Here is a 22,502-nt window from a genome sequence, read left to right as displayed (position 1 = left end):
AGTGACCCAGTCTGTCGGGTCCCATCCATGTCTGTCGTCCTGAGTCTGAGGTGATGGGGGGGTGTAAGTGATTGGCTCACAGCCCAGCATGTAGCAGGTTAAATGTAGCTTTTTAAATGTTACGATGTCCCACCATCTTCTTTGAGGTTCTGCATCACAAAGAATGGTCTTCCTTGGTCTTCCTCCCAGCGGACATGTCAAAGGCCACTGAGGTCTCCCCTCCAATACGATGTTCAAGTTCAGGTGCTGCAGGGAAGGAGCAATCTTAGGCCCCAGGGCTAGGCCTCAGGATGGGTAGGAATAGGCCCGTCCCCCGTCCTTGAAGGTCCATGTGGGTGAGGACAGCTGTGCACATGTGGGCCCTCACTGGGTAGTAGGTACAGGGATCCAGTTGCAAGCCCAGCTCTGAGAACCCAGAGGAGGACCCTCACCTCAACCTGAGGAGGGGACCAGGGCAGACGGGGAGGGCCAGAGGCTTCCTGGAGGAGTCAGCTCCTGAGCCAGGTCCCAAAGCCCACATGCTAGCTTGTTGGACAGCAGCAGCTCACTCCTCCAGGTCCCCCAGGCCCTGACAAACCTACAGTCAGGGTGAGGCCCCTCGCAATCAGCCCACAACCCCCAAGTCCCTCCTGTTCTGGAGCCAGCACTTCACGGCAAAGAGAGGGAGGAAGGACAGTGGCTCACGTTCTCTCTGTGTGGCGGGGCCAGGTGTGCTCCCTGTCAGTGACAGAGCAGCCAGAGTGTGGGACACCTGCAGCCTGGCTTCACGGGCTGTGCCTGGATGAGGTCCAGCCAGTGCACATCTGGTCCACCTCCAGCTGTGGCCCCCCGCTGAGGAAGGGTTTGCTTTCATGGACGCTCCCCGGCATTCAGCTCTAGGGCCTAGCCAGTGCTTTGCTCTGAATGTTTTCTTCTGGATTTGTCAGCTGTGCTTAAGGCAGGTGTTCATCTTGGGGAAAAGTGCCTTGTGAGTGTGAAAGCCCGCACCTCTGCTTGGGTTGTTGTCATCATGGAACCGCCACCGTCAGTCTTTGCTGAGTAGTTCACGCATTCATTGGAAGAGATATGTAATTCGACACCGGGGCCAGGGAGGAAGGTGGCCTTGCCAAGTCAATTAAATTACTTAGAAAGAACTAATATTAATGTTGTTGTATTAAAAAAGCATTACAGTCTCAATGTGGTTGGTTCTTGCCAACTGTAAAGAAGGCTAAAGTCAGAACATGGACTAGGACAGGTGTTCCCAGTAACCACGGGCCAGCCACAGAGCTTCAGTGTCCTTTTGAAAATCCATTGCAAAAGGGGTCTGAGGCAGTGACAACTAAAGGCGTAATAGTAACTCTAGTTAAACAAGGAAGAAAGCATTAGCACCAAGGAACCCACAAGGACACACACGCACACAAACACAGTTTAAACATTAAGGAGTCGGCAGGGTGGACTTTCTCCCTGGGTTTCTTGGACGCCAGGGTGAAGGAGGCAGCAGTCGGGACTGAAGCCTTGTTGATAGGGAAGGAGGAAGCAGGCTGGTTCTTTAGGAGCAAGAGAATTTTTCCCCTGGGTCTGTTCCCAAAAACATCCCTTATACAGAGCTTTACTGAGGGCACACCGAGGAATATGGCCCTCCGAAATCTTCAACCCTGTTTTCCCCACAGTGCAGATGTGCGTCTCACGTGGCCTCTAATGCACCCTTGAGGTGTGATGATCATTACATCAATATGCAGGTGTGTACGTAGGAAAAGTCTGGAAGGATACGTGTGCACCCACTGCCCACCAGTGCCCAGGGTGATTGGTTCTGGGGACTGAGGAGGGAGCCAGGGTGAGGGTAGCAGAGAGCTGGTCCACAGGGACTTGTTAAAAAATAGAAGTGGGGCTCAGTTCCACCTGGTGTGAGTGATTCTGCCAGTGGCCAGTCCAGCATGGGCCAAGACTGAGGCTTTCTCCAGGTCTAGCTTGACCCAAAGGGAGATGGCAGTAAGACCTCGGGCATGCCAGCCAGAGTAGCTCCCCGTGCTCCAGCTGCGTGACCTCGGGGAAGGCTAACCGTCAGTTTCTTCACCTGTAAGATGGGCCCTAATGCCTATGTTGTGGAGTTGTTCCCAGGACTGCATGGGATAAGGCAGCCTTTTATGTGTCCCACTTAGAATCGCAGAGAAGTGGCCACTACCTGTTGCCCGCCAGGGATCCCACTCTGGTGATCCTCAGGCCAGATCTGCCCACAGATATGGCTTGTTTGGCCAGCAGAGTGTTGGAAACTTTTCCGATTTAAGCACTGTCGGGCAGGGCCTGAGCCTCCCAAGCTCCTCAGGGCCCCCTGCTCTTTGTAGTTTCCAACCTAGCTCGCTTCTCTCTCCTACCTGTCTGGCCCCTGTGGGCATTGGAGGGTGCACCCTGCCTCAGCCTGCTTCCCTCACTCTGACCCTCTCAGCCACATGTCTTAGAGAGAGCCAGGCAGCAGACAGCCAAAGGTCAGGTGGTGCTCCAGACCGTTCACGGAAGGTAGACGAACACATTTCAGAAGCCAGACGTCTCCTTATGAAAGCCAGGGTGCCCACCATGACTGTGCTGGATTGGAAGGCCTCCCCACCACCCCACCACCTCCTTAAAGGAGAGTGTTTCTGTCGCCCAGATGTTTCCATGGTGGTAATTTTGTGGAACTAGTCATTGAAAGCTGCCCATGCTGTCCTTCTCGAATAGCTATTGCCTGATTAATTCACAGCACGCACTTGCTCTGTGCCTCTGCTAAACAGAGAACACATCCATATAAACATGTAAAAGAGTGCTTTGAGAATCGACTTTTCTGACAGTCGGCAAATAGTAGCCTGCCATGCTGCAATTGGATGATTGAAGCTGAGTTCCTGTGGTGTAACACAGGCTTGATGGTTCTCGTTCTAAATTGCTGTGGAAACCTCCATAGCAATAACTTGGCGAACTAGAAATGTAGTTAGAGCTTACTCGCTCAGCTTCAGGAAGGCTCAGTCTAGATAGACACCTCTGGTGTCTCAGATCCTGTATCCCAAGAGCAGATCAGAAGCCAAAGCGAGATGGAAAATGGCCTGGGGGGAAACTGACAGGCTCCCATTCTTCAGATGAGATTTTTCTCAGAACATTGTTAGAGATCAGTGCTATCCTGGGAGAAAAATGCCTGTGTTCATTCCCTTACCATTCCAAAGTTGTGGCTCAGTATCAGCTGTGTGCCAGCTACCTCGTGGGCCCTTGGACAACATTGGTGGAGCCTCTGCTGTCCTGGAGCTTACCTTTGAGTGGGGAGCCAACACCTGAGTTAAAAAGCTGATAAACAAGGCCATTTCAGAGACTGGGAGGAAATACAGCAGGGTGATGGGAGAGAGTGGGGACCGGATGAGGGGCGTCTGCTCTAGAAAGAGCGGCCAGGAAGACCTCTCTGAAGACAAGGAGCCAAGCTTGCAGCTATCTGGGGCAGAACGTTCCAGGCAAAGGCACAGGTCCCAAGGTGGGAATGAGCTTGGCGGGACCACGGAGCAGCGTGGAGGGAGGAGGGGCCTGTGATAGGAGCGAGGTCAGGGAGGTCAGCAGAGACCAGATCCCGTAGGCCTCATTGGCCACTCCAGGGAGCTGGAATTTATTCTCAGTGCAATAGGAAATCACTGGGCAGTTGTAAGCAGGGAGCTGCCGTTATCTAAATTGTTTTGAAAGAAAGCCTGGCTGCTGTGTAGAAGATGCCGTGTATACATGTGGGCAGGCTGCAGTGACAGTGCAGAGGGGAAGCAGAGCCCACTTAGGAGGCTGCGGTGGTTGTTTTGGGGAGAGGTGATGGGGGCCTGGGCCAGGAGGCAGCAGTGCCTTCAGGGAGAGGAGATAGATTTGGGGTGGGTTTCGGAGGGAGCGCTGTGGGACTTCTGATTGATTGGATATGTGAGCGGGAGAGCAAGAGGAATCAAGGAGGACTCCTAGGTTTTTGGCCACTGATTGAATGGTAGAACCATTCTTAAGATGAGAGAAGACTAGGTCTGGGAAAAGTGAATGAAGAATTCTGTTGGGGTATGTTAAGGTTGAGATGCCTGTTAGATATCCAAGAAGAGAGGTCACTTGGGGCTTGGCAGAGAGGTCAGGGTTGGAGATTAAAATAATCGAGAGTCATTAGCACAAGAGTAATATTTAAGGCCTTGGGCCTGGATAAGACCACCCAATGAGAGAACGCAGGAAAATCAGAAGGCCCAGGACCCAGCCCTGGGCAGCCCAGCCGTGAAAGGCCCAGGTGAAGGGGAGGAGCAGCAGAGGAGCCTGGGAGAGCAGGGAGGCGGGGGGAGGGGGGCGGGGGGGAAGCCAGCACACGCAGAGCTGAGAGGGCAGGAAATCTGCTGACAAGGAGGAGTGGCTGACTGCACAGACACCGCCGCTGCCCAGCCCTCGAACAGAAGTTCCGTCTGCGTCTGGCTGCCTGCTACAGCCTGAAATTCATTGTCCAAACTAGGACCCTTGAGAGTGGAAAGAGGGCTCTGTGAATGAGGATGCTAGGAGTAATCAGTCATCCCAGACAAACAAGGGAGTTCCGTCACCCCCGTTAGTGGCGTCCTTGGCAGGGTGGGTTCTGTCTTGAGGTGGGGACAAAGGCCCTATGGAAGGGGGACGACCAAGAGGGAGGCAAGGAGAGCAGCCGTGGTGGTGACACTTGCAGTCTGCTCTACAGGTGGGGCGGCCCACAGCAATTGAAGAGAATGAAGCTGTTAATTCACACGACGTGGGTGAGTCTCTAAGCAATCATGCTGAGTGAAAGAAGCCAGCCACTGAGAGTTCATAGCATGTGATTCCTTTTATATAAAAATTCTAGGGGCCAGCCCCGTGGCTGAGTGGTGGGGTTCGCGCGCTCCACTTTAGTGGCCCAGGGTTTCACTGGTTCGGATCCTAGGCATGGACGTGACACTGCTCATCAGGCCATGCTGAGGCGGCATCCCACATGCCACAACCTGAGACACTCACAACTGGAATATACAACTGTGTACTGGGGGGCTTTGGAGAGAAGAATAAAAAAAAAATTCTAGAAAATGCAAACTTGTCTGCAGTGACAGAAAGCTGATGGGTGGTTGCCTGGGGATGGGGGAAGGAGGGGAGGGAGGAGTGTCAAAGGGGTACAAGGAAACTTTGGGGGTGATGGGTCATTATCTTGATTGTGGAGGTGATTTCATGGGTGTATACATGTGTTAAAACTCAAGTCGTGCACTTTGAATGTGTACAGTTGACTGTACGAGGTTTGAGGAAAGCGGTCTTAAGTTTGCTGTGAAGGGGAACTGGGGCAGTAGCGGGAGGAGGCGCGGCTTTGATTTGATTTGATTTGATTTGAGGCCTGACTGAAGGAGCGCTGAATACCTGCATGACAGAGGGCACGTGTGTTGGGGGGAGGAGGCGAAGGAGGCTAGCCAGGGGCCCTTTTGTGAAGGTTCCTGGTGTCATGCTGCGGGGCTCGCATTCATCCCGTCGGCCTGAGCTTCTCCACCTTCTGGGTGCAGAGAATGGTCTGGAGAACCAAGTGCCCACACCACACCCCTCTGGCTCCCTCCGATGGCTGCTGCCACTGTGGCGGGACAGCCCAGGCGTGCTGACAGGGCGCCGCTTCTCAGGCTTCCAGGCTCTCTGCCTGAAGCCCTCAGAGCCTCAGCTTGTGCGCATGGTGGGGAGCCCATGCCCCCAGGAGCACCGTTCGACACAGGGGGTGGAGTCAGGGGACAAACGCCCCAGCCTCCCACCTTCAGAGGGACACTTCTGGGTGCATTCTGCAGGTTCCTCAAAGCGCCCCAGCGGCGTGGAGCCCCAGCTGCCCACAATGACCAGCTGAAAAACCTTTTTGGGCTTTCTCCTGCCCTATCTGACTCTCCTCACTCCCTCTTGGGAGTACCTATCAATAAGCTCAAGTCCTTGTCTCAAGCTCTGCTTTCAGGGCACCCAAAATATGACACCCACGGAAGGCAGGGAGTCTGTGTTGTGTGTGCATGCCAAGTTTTTCTGGTGCAGAAGGCCCAGGAAGCAGACTTTAAAGAACACGGCTATAGGCAGTGAAACAACATGAGGGATTCACAAGGGGCGGTGGCTGGGCCCTATTTGCTCCTGTAGAGAATTAACTCTGGGGCAATGTGAAGAGAGGTTGAAGTAGCCAGGGACAGGAGGCAAGGAGGCCAATTAGCGGGCTGCTACCACTGTCCCAGCAGGAGGTGGTGATGACGAAGGCAGCCACTGAGGCCGCCTCTTTGTGAAAGTCCTTTGATTGGCAGAGTGTGTAACGCTTAGCACAGAAATGAGGCTGAGCCTTGTTTAACATCGCCAGTGCTGTAGTTTTATTAAGCATGTGTTTCTAGCGGCCCACGTATCTCTTTTTTATCTTCTGCTTTCAAAATTTGGTACATCAGTCTGATGCCATGCATCTTCATTTTTTTAAATTTTGTGTTTTCAGGATCTTGACATTGGTGCCAAGAACATGAAGCTTTATGTCAACAAAAATCTCGTCTTTGATGGCAAATTAGACAAAGGAGGTGGAGAGGGCCCGGCTGACCAGAGCATCCTGGTTGGCCTGAAGAATGAGAAGAATGAAAGAATAGAGAAGACCGTTGATGCCCACTCAGAAGAAAGCAAAGATGCCCACAAGATGGCTGGCATGGACGAGGACAAGGAGCTTAGTGTTGGTCACTCACTACCAGCTGGAGCAGTAGTGGATGCGAAAGTTTCCTCACAAGGAACTCTACTTGGTGAAAGGATGAACTCTCCCGATTGCATGAACAACAGTTTGTCCAAGTCAAAGGAACATTTCAGCTTCTTAGCAGCCCCAGCCTCGATGGGCAGCATGCCCGGTGCCCCTCCCCCCTCCCCACCTGAGGAATGCCCTCCTCTGGACCAGGAGCTCTTGCTGATCCAACAGCTGGAAAACCTCAGGGGCAGAAAAGTCTCTGAGCCGCCAGGGAAAACCCCGCCCTGGTTACATCCTTCTCCCACAGAGAGAGGCAGGAAGCCCAAACCCCTCTGGCTGAGTCCCGAGAAGCCGCTGGACTGGAGAGGCAGGCTTTCCTCAGACGACTTCATTGGTGAGGGTCCTGGGGAGATGGAGGCTGGGGATAAAGGCCCCAGGCGTGAGCCAAGGAGAGCGAGCAGCTGGAATGTCCTCGCTGACACGAGAGCCCAGAGAGTGACCCGCAAAGTCTGCGATGATGACTTCGACATCTTCAGCCAGCCCTCCAACAGGGAGCGCCCTGCTAGTGGGAGGAGGGGCCTGAGGAAGGGCGCCCTCAGCAGCAGCCCTGGTGACGGCCTGCCAGTCAGCAGAGGTAAGCGCGAGAAGCAGTCTGCCTCGGGCGCTGTCGTCCCTGCTCAAGGGCCGCTGAGTGGCATGAAGCCATTTTGCTCCCTAGGCCTCAGTTTCCTCATCTGCAAAATAAGGGGGTTCTTCTCAACCAGGGGTCACAAATTCACTGTCTCGGGGGCCACACTGGTGACATCAGTAATTGAAATGGGCAAGACACACTTTGCATGTTAAACTTGCAGATATATTTGTCATTATCACCAGGATAGGTCCCTTTGCCCGTCTTTCTTGCAGTACATGGCTTTTCCAGTCTCAACTGTGTTATTCCACCTCTGATAGAGACTTTGATCTCTAGTTACTTCACTTTATTCTTAACTGTACCAATAGAAAAATAGCACAAGTGGGATGATAAATAGCAATTGACCCTTGCCTAGGTGTTGGAAGTACTGTAGGGAGTGGTGAGGACTGTGGCAAACTGGAAGTACAAGCCCATCTAAAGGGGCAGCCGCTCCACTCAAGCTGCTTTTTGGCATTCAGGAATGCAAGGCCTATGTCCCAGATCTCCCTTTTCCTTTTATCAAGAGAAATCAGAAATGTAGAATAATTTTATTTTTTAACATTGGCACCTGATTGAGATTATTTTTAAACCACTGTGTGGGTCAGAAAAAAAAATACACATCTGCTGGCAAAACTCGCATGCTTTGTGAACTTTGCAGTGGATTATCTATAAGGGCTCTGAAAGGAGGATACCAAAAGCTGGGTTTCTGAATATTTACACTCAGATAATGTCCTGGGAAGGAGTGCAGCATAGCAACTAGGAGTCAAACCATTTGAATCCAAACTGTGCTCCTTCTGGATCTGAGACCTCTAGCCAGGTGCCTCTACTTTCTGGACCTCAGTGTCTTCATCTGTAAAACAGAAGTGAACCCCCCACTTCTCAGTGTTGCAAAGAAGGAGTGAGACGATGGCTTCAAAATGGTAACCAGAGCCTGGCATGTGGAAACTGCTTCACGAGTGGCAGGCATTATTTGGACAGTAGCTTGTATGTCTTTTATCGTCCATATGGACCTACCAAGGCAGGGCTCACCCCTAGATCCTCTGAATTTAACCCCAACCTGCAGCATCCAGGAGCACGAGTCCTGGAGTCAAACTGCCTGGGCATGGACCCTCGTTCCCCACCGCCAACCTGCATGTGGGAAAGTTCTGAGACCCCTCTGAGCCTCGGTTTCCTCGTCTGTAAAATGATGCTGGTAATACCCATATCATGGGGTGCTGGCAGGGTCAAATGAGGGCGTACATGTGCAGCATTCGGCACAGTGCCTGGCACGCAGGAGCCCCCACCAGATGTTCGCTGTTGCTATTTATTATTATTGTCGTTCTCATTGTCATCATCATTACTACCCGCACTCTGTGCCTCTGCCTCTTGGTTTTGTATCTGTATGAAGTCAATGGATGTATTTTTTAGTGAATCAAATCGGCTCCTACTCTATTACTGTCTGGTAGACAGACCCTGAAGGTTTGCCTTCCGCCCAAGTCTATACTTAGAAGTGTGGAGAGTTCGTGGCCTCTTTCAGATCCCTGTTATGTCACTTAGGACATCAGAGCAAGTCCCTCAGACCCTGAGTGCCTTCCTGTGGGTAAGGGACAGGCTCCGTTCTCCCAGGCAGAGCTGCCCCTGCTGGCTCCCCAGCCTTACAGACTTCTACCACCCACTCCTGCCAAGCCTTCACCCTGAGACTGGGTATCAGGGAGGAGAGCAGAGTAGAAGAGAAGAACCGGGAAGCTCTTTGAGGACAGGGACTGTGTCCTGTCTGTGTTGGGATCCCCAGGACCCGGGTGCCCAGCTCCTGGTGGGTCCTCTGCAGTGTGGGAGGAATGGCGGTAAGAAGGGACTACAGTGGCTGGGCAGGGCATGTTTGCAATGAGCCAGGCTCTCGTCCAGGCGGGTTACTCAAATGGGCTCATATAATTAGTCCTCACACCAGCCTCATTTTACAGATAGAGAAGCTGTGTGAGGTTTAAGTAGCTTTCCTCAGGTCATACAGCCAGTGAGGTTAGAGCAGGATTTGAACCCAGGCGGTCCCACTGCAGCATCCATGATTGGAACTGCTAACCTATGGTGCCATTTCCCCTGCTGTCATCACCCACCTGCCCTGGGAGGGCCTGGCAATTCTGACCTTTCCTGGTAAACAGACCCACAGAGCCTCTGGAAGTCCCCAGGTGACGGGCATCATTCTAACTTGTCCACGTTCAGAGACTTTGTCTCATTTTAATTTCTTTCCGGGCATTTTACTGCTTGGCTCCATGACACATTAGGAACCAAGCCCTTGAGATTTAATGCTTGTTAAGCCAGTCATGCTAAAAAGGAAAGTTGCTTAAAAATTTTAAATTACCCATTACATAGAAGCAAATGCCATAGCCTTGCCCTTCAGGAAAGGGGCAGGCCGAGCCCTCTGACGATGCAGTGGAATGCGTGATGCCAAGGTCCTCCTGGGGCTGGAACCGTGTGATCACTGTAAGACAGAACCTGGAAAGCCTTTTGTCCAACAGAGCCTCTCATTGCAATGACGTCTGCATTTTGGAAGTGTCTTCCTCAGGGGTCAGTTGGCTACAGGTGAATGAAACCTCGTCAGCCCAGCTTGAGCAGTAAAAGGGGTGCTATTTGGGGAATGCTTGAGATGCTCCTGGACCCCCAGAGCAGGGAAGTAGCTGCTCATCACAGGGGATTGCAAGGAGGAGCCAGAGAGCCAGCAGGACCACAGAAGCTGCTCCCCGCCTCTCCAGGGCTGCTGGGCCCTGCCTCTGCCTCTTTGCAGGTCCACTCTCCTTCACTCTGCCCCACAAGGTCAGCTGTCTCTGCACTGTGCACACAGCAGGAAATGGCCTCACAGCCCTAACATGGCAGTGTCTCAGCTCTAGCTCCAGCGGCCAGTTCCAGAGTCTCAAGGGAGAAGCTGATTGACCAACTTGGCGCTGGTATCCACTGCTGGTCTAATCAGCTATGGCCGAAGGCCCTTCCCTGGGAAGGAACCCACCTCTGTCATCTCTCACTGTGTACTTTTTCATTTCCTGTTTTAGTAGCAATTAACGCACACCTCATGGTGCTGCCTTTGATTTTTATAAACTCAGGTTTAGAACTTCATAGTTCACATTAGTCTCCACCGAGGAGTGGTTTTGCATCTTTGAGCCCATCATCTCAAATCGGTGGTCCCTCCTAGACTGTGTTGACTAGAGATTGAAGCAGCGGCTTCCTATTGTCCAAGCAGATTTGTGGGTAGGAATGTTGACAAAGATAGGACAAAGCACCTCAGCAGCTCCTCAACTCCAAGGACTACTGAGTAGTGTGTTCTCCTGCAGACAGAGGGAAACGTGGGCCCCCCAACCTGCTGCCATGGCTCAGAGGTCCAGGAGAAAGTCCACACCTCTCTGCCTTTAAAACCCAGAGTGTACATCTCAGGGAGAATAGATGAGAAAGCAGATGCAGAATGAAAGCAGGGTCCTGTCTTCCTTGCACAGCCAGGCAGAGGAGCACGAGGTGAGTCCCTGATACGTGATATTGGATGCTGTCTTCCCGGTGCACTTGCAGACCAACCCAGGCCATTCATTTCAGTCAGTGGAAACAAATCACAATACACTGAAGTCACAGTGATCGATATGGGGAGTTCCTTTGGCCAGCTGCTAAGCCCCACGCCTGGACGAAAGGATGGAAGAAGGTCTTAGTGCCTCTTTTATTGGCAGAAGAGGAGAGGAGGGGAGAGAAGAGGTGCCAGAGAACTGACATGGAGGGGGTGTCCCTCAGCCTCCGGGCCTGAACACAGACGTATGTAATGGTGGGGCCAGCCAGCCATCTCTTTACTGGAGAACATTTAGTGAGCATGTCCATGCACCAGGTGCACCAGGTTCTGTGCCAGGCACTGGGACACAGCAGGGAAGAGGGCAGAGAAGGCCTCTCCAAGAAGGAGAGTGACAAGGAGGGCCGGCTCCATGGGGATCTGGGGAAGAGCATTCCTGGCAGAAAGCACAGCAAGGACAAAGGCTCTGAGGCAGGAAGAAACCTAGTGTGTCCATGGGACAGAAAAGCCGGCTGTGGCTCGAGCGGGGTGATCATGGGCAGAAGGGTGTGAGGTGAGGTTGGAGAACTCGGTGGGGCCACACTCAGGGCCCTGTGGGCATGGCCAGGAGTTCGATTTTCTTCGTTCTCAGCGTAGTAGAGACAATGCCTATTACAGGGGTCTATGACAACCTCCATTTTAGCCACACAGAGTTTGAAGTGACAGAGTGGACATGTCTGGACCTTCCAAGGGTTCAGTGGTGCCTGGGGAGAGATGCCAGAACTTGGCGTATAAAATTGGGCAGTACTTGCATAGGAGCCAGGAGCTGGATGAGAGCGAAGAAGGATGGCAGTGTTGGGAGAGGACTGGATGGAGCTGAGGCCTTGGGATGCTCCCAGGCTTGGGGTATGGGGAGGAGCGGAGGCTAGTGTGATACAAAGGGAGGAGCTGTCAGCGGTGGGGGAAGTGGAGAACCAAGAAGGCAGAATGTCTCCTAAGCCGGTGGAGGAGGGAATGTCAAGTGGAAGAGCTTTGCCTGGGATGTACAGCATGAGGACTGAGAAGAAACTTGGGGTCATTGTGTACTTGGAGAAAGCTGTTTCTCTAACTGGAAACTTCAGTCGTTTCATTATGGGAATTGTAGGACTCTTATGGATGCAAGGCACAGAAAGCCACCAGGGATTTGACTGCAAGCACAGCTGGGTCCTGCAGCTCAAGTGATGTCATCAAGACTGTCTCCCCATCCCTCCACTGACGTTCCCCATGTTGGCTTCATTCTCAGGGAGGCTCCCCCAACAGTGTAGCAAAATGGCCACCAGCATCTCCACACCTACTCCTGCCAGCTTAGCAGCGCCAGTTTAAAGAGAGCCCTTCTCTCCCCATAGTTCCTTTCATGAGCCCAGCTTGGAAAGATGCTGTCAGCATTCACCTCATCTGGATGGCCTGAAGGTGGGGGATCCCCAAAGAAATATCAGGGTGTTGTTCCTAGGAGAAGGGGAAGTACAGTTTGGGTGGGCAAAACAGTAACTACCAAGAGGAGCCAGGTGGCAGGGGGTTGAGGGTGGGCAGTGGCATGGAGGATGCAGAGTGTCTGCAGCGAGAGGCGGTTGCAGGGAGCCAGAAGATCAGGTCGGCTTCCTTTTTCTTCCAGGTAGGAGAGATTTATGCGTGTCTGCAGGCAGAGAGAGGGGAAGGTGCCAGTGGGGAAGGAGTGATTGAAGATTCTGGAGAGAGAAGATAATTGATGGAGCCAGGCCCCCTAGGAGCCAGGCAGAAAATGGAGCTCAGGGCACAGTGTGATATGAAAGGAGAAAAAACAGTGTCAGTGTCATCAGCTGCTGTTTTTCCAGAATGACACTCTTAGGTGGCAGTTAGCCATGGCATGGTTGTGAGGACAGGCCGCTGCCTGATGAGCACACGGGGCTTTTGTGTTCTGCAGGGAGGGTAGCGGGGCCTTGAGACCCCATCCGAGAGCCAGACCCCTGCTCTGCACGTGCTCGGGATGTAGCGTCAGCTCTTGGAGCCCACTGAGCCCCATGTAGAAGTAAATTCCTTGCCCTGTAACATACCTGGGTTGTTTGGTTTTTTTAATAGCATTTTCCCTGATTATAAAGATAATGCGTGTAGGGAACTTAGAAAATAAAGTGACAAAGAAGAAAATAAAAATCCTTCCTACGCACCACCCACAAACGATCATATTAACGTGTTGGCGCATGCCACCCATATTAGGATATGCCGCATCTCAAATGGCTTATCTGGGGCCGGCCCCGTGGCCGAGTGGTGAAGTTTGCGTGCTTCACTTCGGGGGCCCAGGGTTTCACTGGTTCGGATCCTGGACGTGGACATGGCACCGCTCATCAGGCCACGCTGGGGTGGCATCCCACATAGCACAACCAGAGGCACTCACAACTAGAATATACAACTCTGTACTAGGGTGGTTGGGGAGAAGAAGGAAAAAAAAAAGATTGGCAACAGATGTTAGCTCAGGTGCCAATTTTTAAAAAAAATAATTAAAATAAAATGGCTTATCTGGCTGTTTTCCATGGAGCATGCCTTTACAAGCCTCCCACCTGCCATCAGGCAGTCTTTGAAAACACCGTTAGAGTCACGTGACTGTGACAGCCTCTGGAGCAGCCCCTGGGGCTGCTGACTTGGACGCCGCGGGCAGCAGCATCACCCGGTCCCTGTGAGTTTCCGAAGTGGAGACTGACCTCTGGCTAAGGTTCTAAGGCAGCAAAATAGTCTTCCCTTCATTTGCATGGTGGGTTGCATTCTTAGAAAATTCAGAGCACGTCAGAAAATACTGCTTTTTGTAAAACAGCTGAGTTCCAGACTAGGTAACCATAAACAATTTTTTTCCAACCTGAATGCTGTGTGAGACAAGGAGACCATGCTGTGTGCCTGGACTGTCCCATGAGTGCAGGATATTAACACCCCCGGCCCCACCCATCAGGTGCCAGTAGGGCCAACGGGCATTGAGACAGCTAAGGGCAACCCCACCAGTTTCTAGAATGTCCCCCTGAGGGTGAGCCCACCCAGCTGAGAGCCACTGGATGAGACAGTCTCTAAGGGTCCCCACTTCTACACGAGCCACTAATGGGGCTTCACACCTCCTGTGTCCTTTCTTCCAGAAGATGCCTGGTCCACCAGGATGCCACCCCGGACCCCGTGGTGCAGTGAGCAGGAGCACACACTGCATGAGTCATGGGACTCTCTCAATGCCTTTGACCGCTCCCACCGGGGACGCATCTCCAACATGGAGTTCCAGGGGGACATCCTGGATGAGTTCCTGCAGCAGCAGAAGAGCAGCCGGCACAGTGACCAGCCGCTCCCCTGGAAGGAGAAGCTGGAGCCCATGAAAGGGCAGGACAGCTGCTTCCTAGAGATTGATGACGCAAGCGACTTTAAAATCCCTGTCTTGCCTTATGGACAGCGCTTGGTCATTGACATCAAGTCTACGTGGGGGGACAGGCACTATGTTGGCCTTAACGGAATAGAAATATTCAGTTCCAAGGGAGAGCCAGTGCGAATTGCAAACATTCAGGCAGACCCCCCTGACATCAATATTTTACCAGCCTACGGGAAAGACCCCCGTGTGATCACCAACCTCATAGACGGGGTGAACAGGACCCAGGACGACATGCACGTCTGGCTGGCCCCCTTCACGCCGGGGAAGTCCCACTCCATCTCCATCGACTTCACGCACCCTTGCCAAGTTGCCCTGATCAGGATTTGGAATTACAATAAATCACGGATACATTCCTTCCGCGGCGTGAAGGACATCACGATGCTGTTAGACGTGCAGTGCATCTTTAAAGGAGAAATTGCCAAGGCCTCGGGAACCCTGACAGGAGGTACAGTATGTCTGTAAGAATGTTCTTGAAGCCCCTGCCTGCTCCTTGCTGAGACTCTGAGGAAAAACTAAACCCACTGGTGAGCCAGTGACAGATAGGTCTCTCCTCTTTCAGAGCCCTGGCCCCCCTCACCTTTTACAGCATGGGTGTGCAAGAGCTGGCCCCAGTGAAACTCCTCCACTGGGTCCTGGGCTCACTCAGTTTCCCGGGGGCCCAAGCCTGGGAAGGGATTCTCCTGCGGGGGACTGATTGAGGAGTGCTCTCAGGAGAGCTGGAGGGCAGGGAGCGGGGCAGGACATGGACGGGGAGAAGCTGGGCAAGGACCTGTTTCCCGGGAAGCCCAGCCCCATCCAGAGGGGAGCCGGAGCTAACCAGCAGCAGGGCGTGGCACCCTGCAGGCTCCCCAGGTTGGGGGCGTAGCTCCCCCGCCCTTTCAGGCAAGGCCCCCTGTCAAAAGGATCAGCAGGGACCTGGGTGGGGCCCCTCCCGATGCCTGAGAAGCCTTGCTTCCTTCCTGACAGAGCACAGTGACTCCCGTCAGGCTGGGCGCCATCACTGGGTCTGTGTGGTTCTTACTGTCCGTGCGTTCCACTGGCAGACGTGAAGAATGAGGAGGCTCGCTTATGCAAACCCAGGACTGATAGTGGTTTCGGATTTGGTAGCACAAAGGCTGGTGAGGTTAGGTTCCTGGGGTACAGATCATTGGGATTTGGGGGGAGCTGACTCTTCCCTCTTCCTGGTAACCCTTTCAGCCCCAGAGCACTTTGGAGACACGATCTTGTTCACGACTGATGAAGACATTCTTGAGGCCATCTTCTGTTCTGATGAGACCTTTGACGTGGACGTGGAGGGCCTCTGCGGCCCGCAGTGCGAGGAGGCGCTGAGGAGGCCCAGCACGGCCGACGGCCACGGGGAGGAGAGGCCCTACACCCAGGCTGGCTCGGGGGCTGCTGACCGGGTAGGACTGGAGGGCGGGGGCGGGGGCGCCCCTGCAGAGGCTTCTCCCCGCTCAGAGCAGGGGAGCGGGCGGGAAGAAAGAAGGTGGATGTCCTTCAAGCTGCTCGTGCTGCTGTTTGACAGTCCCATTTTTCTACTTCATTTTTGGTTCTGTACGTCATATTTCATTCTCTAATTATTTTTTATTTTTATTTTTTTTAACCAAAGCGAGGAAAGTATTCAAATTTTAATCAAAGCTGGGAGAAATCAGTCTGTGTCATCTCCGTAGTTTAGAAGTTGGCAGTCTCAGGGGAATTTTTGCTTTGAGTTGCGTTTTGATCACTCGTTGTTGTTTTTGATGGAGGGACTAGAAATGCTTTTAATAGGCAGATTTAGAAGTAGAGTAATGACAAGCCAGGCCATCGCTTCTTGTTTCCACGTCGTGATCCAGTTGTGAAGCACTGTGTGACCGTGTGATCGTGTTTAACCCTCCTGACACCCTGGGAATAGAGACCATTAATACCCCATCCAGGAAACCAAAGCTCAGGGACTCGCTCAAGGGCACGCAGTGGGAGAGTAACAAGGCTGGAACTTGAAAGCAGGACTCCAGAGTCTGTGCTTTTAATTGATAGATTTTTTAAAGATGAAAGATGACCTTCAGGGCAAGGGTCAGTCCAAGTTTAAAGAGCAATAATCAAGGTGAAGAGCCCCCAGGGTCTCCAGGTATGTTCTTGAGGCCATAAGGAGAAAGAGGAGATGGCTAAAGAGGGTAGGGGAGGGCGGGAACCACTAGAAGCCAAAGGATGGAAGGTTCAGCTGTGGCAAGGTCCTGATTGAGGCGGTGCAGCCACACGGCCTGTCCATCCCACCGTGTTCACTGGGGTTGCAACCTGCAGGGCTGGGCAGAGCATCATGCAGGATGGGAGAGGTGAGGCCCGGTCAACTGGCGAGGGTGCCCCTCTCGCTTCTAAGGAGAGAAGCTGCCACTCCACCCAGACAAGAGTGGCTAGCCCATGGTGACAGTTGTCCTGATTTTTTTCAATCAAGCCAGAAACCTGGATTTTTATGTAAAGTCTCTCAATTGAAAAATGTTGGCAACTAATTCAAAACATTTTCAAGCCTTCTTTGGGCCACAAAATAGGTCTGTAGTCTGGGTTTGATCCATGGCCTCCAGCTGGGAGTTGACCTTGACCCTTTCATTTGCCCAGCATTTTCTAAATGGTGAAGTCCCTTCTAAGGGCCTCTGGTCAGATGCAGCCCTGTGAGGGGCAGAGAGGGACTGTTCTCTTCGTCTTGGAGACGAGGAACCCAAGCTCAGGGAAGCCAGGGTCATGTCAGGGCCACACCCCTAGCAAGTGGCGGGCTGAAGCTGCAGCCACCTATCTGGGTGTCCAGGTCAGTGCGTCCACCAGGGGAGCCCTCGGAGGCTCAGGGAGGGCAAGGGAAGGCACTCGGGTGCCAGCGCAGCACCCCATTCCCTGGTGGCCCGAGGCTGCCCAGCAGCTGGGCTGTTCTGGCAGGCTGCCCTCCCCACCCTCTTCCCCATAGCTGGGCAGGGGCCTGGAGAGGCTGTCCCTAGTGGCTGGGCCATGGGGTTCAGCAGGTTGTCATTGGGACTGAAACACCATCCCCACCAAAACTCTAAGATCTGGACAAGCGACTTCACTCCTTTCTGTATCTCAGCTTTCCTGTCTGTCAAGTAGTCAAGGCACTTGGACCCAACTTCTGGTGCAGACATCTAATGAGCAAAGTTTATAGATGAGACCCAAGAAGGAGGGGGTGGCAGCCCACTCTGACCGTCTATAGAACAAATGTTCTTTATCCTGGCTACCCATGGAAATCCCCTGCGCAGCTTTAAAATGCAGATGCCTAGGCCCCAGGGTTGAGAACCACTCTCTATGGTTTGAGCTCCCTCTCCCTCCCTCTTTTTTCTCTCCCACCTTCCCTTTTTCTCTCCTTTCTTCCTTCCTTCCTTCCTCTCCTCCTCTAGCTCACTAAATAAACAATTATTGGGTCCTTCCCTGTTCCAGAAAAAATTGAATCACCTTAGCTGGTAGTGTCAAACTCCTGCCCTACCAATAGGAGCTCCTGTCAAGGACTCAGACCCACACAGGTTTCTGGGCCTGCCCATATTACCAGTCCCAGAGCTTTCAGAAGGACAGGAAACAATGAGAAAGACACAGGGCTTACCTGGGCACAGGTTGGCAGCCAGAGCTGGAAACACGGCCAGCCAGTGCTGTGGGCATTGCTAAAATCACCCGTTTTCCCTCTGCTTCTCCCCCAATTCATGTGTAGGTCCTGGAGCTAGAGCTGCCACCCAGTACCCCCGTTCCTGAAGTCACTACTCCGGAGCCGGGCATCTACCATGGGATCTGTGAGTACCCTCTTCTGGGGCAGTGCCAGGTAGAAGGAGGACTTTTAAGGGTTGGGAGAAGTCACGGCCACTTAGGATAGGGTTTCCTTGGACAGTTGGGCAGGTTGTACACTTCACAGAGACACCAGGTCGTGGGGTGAGTGGCAGCTGAAACCAGCCAGTGCTCAGCCTGCCAGCCCTGGCAGGGCTGTGTTACTTTCGAGCAGGGGCCCCTCTTTGCAGTTTGCCCTCCCAGAGGGGCACGTTTGCATGCAGACACCTCATGTGTTAGCCATGGCCCTGACCCAGGAGGCTGCAGTTGGAGCCCAGAAAGCGTAGAACGAGAAGAGGTAAGAGCCAGAAGCAGCCTGAGGCATCTGTCAGTCCAGTGGTCTGAGCCTCCCTTCAAACTGGACCGCAGAAGAGGCCATGAGCAAGGAAACCTGCGTCCTCCCTGTTCCAGGTGGGGCGGCTGGAGTTGCGCCGGCCGGGGTGGGTGCCAGGTCTTCTGAGAAGTCAGAAACTCGGGTTTTTATGTGAAATCTCCAGATTTTGATGACTAATTTTATAACATTTCAAAACGCCAAGAGTCAAGACAAAACACGTGTTGTATGTTCGGCCAGCCAGCTGCTGGTTTGTGGCCTCTGAGTGATCCCATCTGGGTGTCACTGTGTCTGTTCTTCTCTTTCTTTTCCTGTTTTCCCTTCCAGCCAGTTCCTCTCCCACTCTGTGCACGTGCCCGCCAGCACCTGTGTCTGCGTCCTGGGGAATCTCCAGGCCCGAGGTCACGCTGACTGTGATCTCCCCCTCCCGTTCCCTGTTAACAAGGCTGTCGCTCTCTCGCTTGCTGGCTCCTTGCAGTCTCACCTCCTGCTCTTTCGTGCCCCCGTGCATGTCATCTGCTTCTAGTTATCTTCTGACAACAAGAGATATGCCTCGCCACGTCACGTCCCTCTCCCCGCCTCCCCACCGCCGTCTCCAGATGGAAGCCAGAACGTCCCTGTTCAGCCTCGCCCTTGCTGCATTCCTCCCCACACCGTCTCCTGAGCCACCCGCGGGCTTCCGTGTGAGCCGTGCCTCAGCCGGGCCTGCGCTCCCTCCGTCCCTGCCCATGAAGGATGGGGTGTCACCGATGGCGTTCCCTGAAGCAGACTCTTAGATGGAGTTTGCTGGGGCATGCTCTGCGGGGGCAGGGGCAGGAAGCAGGACTGGAGGAGGGAGAAGCTGGGCCTCCTGCAGTCAAATCAAGGCCTCCGCCAGCCCCGCAGGGAACGCTGGAGCTGCCGCGGCCCCGTGGAGTTGTCCTGAGTTCAGCGAGGGGGCCGGGCCTTTATACACCCGTATCAACGTGTCACTGGGTATGGGCTGCTCCTGGGGAGGAGCAGTGCCAAGGGCAGTCACAAGTGGGCGCCTCAGCCGTGAGCTGTCAGTACTCCCAGGCGCTGGAGGAATGAGTCTTTCAGTCCTGGGGGTGGGAGGTGGGACCTGGGCCGCGCCCCGTAGCATCCTCCTCCCCAGGAAGTCCTCCATGTTGTGCCCAGTGAGAATTCATCTCTCTCTCCCTCGCTCCATGGAGACAAGTTATCTCTTAGAAAAGAGGAAGATGCCTGACTTTGAATCCTCACAGCCCCTTATGTTCCAGAACACTCTCTCAGTCGCTTTAGTGCAACAGGAGAACTTTAAAAACCAGCCTAATGTAGGCAAGCGCCTGGTTTGAGGCTTGGTCTTGGCTCCCATTCAGGCACTGTGCTGGGACTCGCCCTGCCTTATCTCACTGAACACTCACCACTCTTATTCTCTCCATTTTCCAGATTAAATTAGGAAACTGAGGCTCAGAGATATTGAGTAACCTGCCCAAGGTCACACAGCTAGTATGGAAGCCAAGAATGGAACCACGCATGTCTAATTCAAAGCCCATGACCACACTGCCTTAGGGCTCTCGCTGAGAGGTGTGTGTGAAGTGGAGCTGTGAGGCCCTAGAAGACAGCAATGATTTCTTTTGTCCATGTGGTTTTTTTTGGTGAACAATGGAAATTCAGTTCAAACTGAGTTAAGCAAAAAAGGGAATTTATTGGCTTATGCAACTAAAAAGGTCAGGAGTTGCTAGTTTCCCAGAAGGCTGGATCCAGGTGTGCAAATGATGTCATCAAGCCTTGGCCTCCCTCCCTCTTTCTGCCCCGTTGCGCTCTCTCTTGCCCTTCTCCCCTTCGGACTCTGTCCACAGGAGAATTCCTGGAAGCTCTGGCTTTACATCCACCTTCTGCCCGGCCATCTCAAAGAAAAGAGAACTTTTGTTTCCCAGTAAGTCCAGCAATTGTCCCAGAATTAAATCTCTTCAGCCTGGCTTCAGTCACACGCCCGTCCTTAAACCAGTCACTGCGGCTCACCATGGGGAGGAGGGGAGAGGGGTGCGAGATGGACAACACGGAGTAGCCAGGCCTGGGTCGGAGGCCTTGGCACCCCTGGAGCCAAGGGGGAGGGGTCAGCCACTCAAACAGTGTTCCGGCGGAGGTCAGAGTGCCATAACCAGAAGAAGGAAGGAAGAAAGGCCAGAAGAAGCCACTGTCCCCTTTGTCTGATGGTTTCCCCAAAGATGCTATTTCTAAATGTCTTTCCCACTAAACTGGTTCTGACCTTTCTCAGAAATGTTATTTCAGTGCCATTGGGAGTTTTTCCCTGGAGGAGAGCTCAGAGACCTTTTTGCTGCAAGGAGAGTGTAAGTTCTCCGCTTCTCTGCTCAGTAGGAAGGCAGAAGATCCTCCTGATGGAGGCCATTCTACACGTCCTGCAGCCTTTGGTTCCTGGATCTCTCTTCCCTGAATCCTTGGCCTTGCCCTTACTGAATCCAAGATCCTAAACCCACTTTACCAGCCTGTGCAAATGGAGAGAGCTTGGAGAAAGTGACCCAGGGGAGGCAGCAGGGTTGGTAAATATGGCCAATCCTATTAAGGTTCTGAAAGGCGATATATGACTTGCTAATTTGCAGATGACACTAATTTTGGAAGTTTTGCAAATATTAGCAGTGATGAATAGGAAAGGAACTGAGAGAGTTGAAACATGGGAGAGAAATAACAAAATTAATTACCATTTATATAAATACTAATTGATACACCAGAGGAAAATGAATATGGAATGTGGATAACAAAGAGAGTAATGGCTTTCGGAGCAGCCCCAAATTAGACGGCATCACAGTGCATCTTTCCAGGCAGACAAAGGCTGGCACCAGCTTGGAGGAGGCTGGGTGCTGTCTCTGGTTCCCAGGGGGAGTGGCGTTTCTCCCTCCCAGTGATCCCTCTCATCCAGATGCTCTCCCTCCTCTGCCTCCCAGCCTTCTTTAGCTCAGGAACCACACCCACAGCCACTCTGCCACTGGGGTCAAAAATGTCTTCTCTTTCCCTCATTCCATACAGGCCATTGAGGATCCTGGCAAAGCTGTCTCCAGAGCACATGCTGAGTCTGTCCACTTCTCCCCCACTTCTACCACTGCCGCCCTTGTCCAGGCCATCTGCACCACCGCAGCCTCCTCCCAGGTGTCCCTGTGGAGTCCAGCTGGGTGTGCTTTCCGAGACACCCAGCGGATCCAGTCACTGCCTGCTTCAAAATCCAGCCCCCCGTGGCTCCCCATGGCAGAGAAGAAAATCCAGACTTCATGACGTGACCCAGCCCCTGCCTAACCCTCTGATCTCACTTTCCTCTGCCTTCTCTCTCCGTCACTTGGTTCAAACCACAGGTCAAATTTGTTCCCATCCCAGGGCCTTTCCCTTACTGTCCTGTCAGCCTAGAATGTTCTTCTTCCAGAAATGCTGAAGAATCGTGGCCTTTTTCTCGGCACCCAGGTCTCAGCTCAAATGTCACCTCCTCAGAGAGAACCCCCCCTGGCCACCCCTCCCTCTGTTCAGTCCTTCGTGTCCCTTCTCTTTTATTTTTTTCATGGTCTGCATCACGGTGGAACCATCGTATTTGTTTGTTACGTGTTCATTGTCTGTATTCACTACAGTAGAGGCTCTTAGAGTCCAGAGGTTCTGCTATGTGAGACCCCTGTATCTCCAGTACCAAGAACAGGTGGATGAGCCATTAATATTTGTCTGCCATTGACTAGGAATTTGGTGAAACTCAGTGGTTTCATTCTAGTTCATTTACCTGCAGATATCTACTGATCACCTACTCTTCAACCAATTATTTGTTTTCTTAAAAAAACAACTTCTATTGTTTTTCTATTCTATTCTATTGACCATCTGTTTTTCAGGCACTGTTCTAGGCTCTGGGAATACAGCAGTGAACCCAGCCCACAGTGTCCCTGCCATCAGGGAGCTTCCACTTTAGTGGGGAAGATGATGAAAACAAATAAGCAATGAGTGTAGAATATGTTACAGGTGGTGATAAGTGTTATGACAAGAAATAAAGCAAGGGAAGTGTTTAGAGAGTGGTGAGGGTGCTATTTGAGCTTGGTTGGTTAGGGAAGGCCTCTCTGAGTACAGACCCTTGATGAGAAGGAGTGTATCAGTTAGCTTTTGCTGCTGAACAAATCATCCCAAAATTTAGTGGCTTAG

General features: G+C 52.7%; 1 protein-coding gene across 10 annotated transcripts in view; it reads left to right on the top strand.

Annotated features, from left to right (window-relative positions):
• Positions 1 to 22,502, top strand: part of KATNIP (katanin interacting protein) — a 201,771-nt gene that overhangs the window by 160,860 nt on the left and 18,409 nt on the right. For all 10 annotated transcript variants that reach the window (XM_070483970.1, XM_014838009.3, XM_070483969.1 and 7 more), the window contains 4 exons: positions 6,419 to 7,283; positions 13,941 to 14,663; positions 15,416 to 15,621; positions 17,895 to 17,973. In XM_070483970.1, the coding sequence (XP_070340071.1) occupies positions 6,419 to 7,283; positions 13,941 to 14,663; positions 15,416 to 15,621; positions 17,895 to 17,973 (1,873 nt within the window). The remainder of the gene's footprint in view (positions 1 to 6,418; positions 7,284 to 13,940; positions 14,664 to 15,415; positions 15,622 to 17,894; positions 17,974 to 22,502) is intronic.

The sequence above is a fragment of the Equus asinus genome, chromosome 14 (genome assembly GCF_041296235.1).
Source record: "Equus asinus isolate D_3611 breed Donkey chromosome 14, EquAss-T2T_v2, whole genome shotgun sequence".
NCBI classification, from domain to species: Eukaryota; Metazoa; Chordata; class Mammalia; order Perissodactyla; family Equidae; genus Equus; species Equus asinus.
Note: the sequence above shows the minus strand (reverse complement) of the source record. Positions and strands in the feature narration are given on the sequence as shown.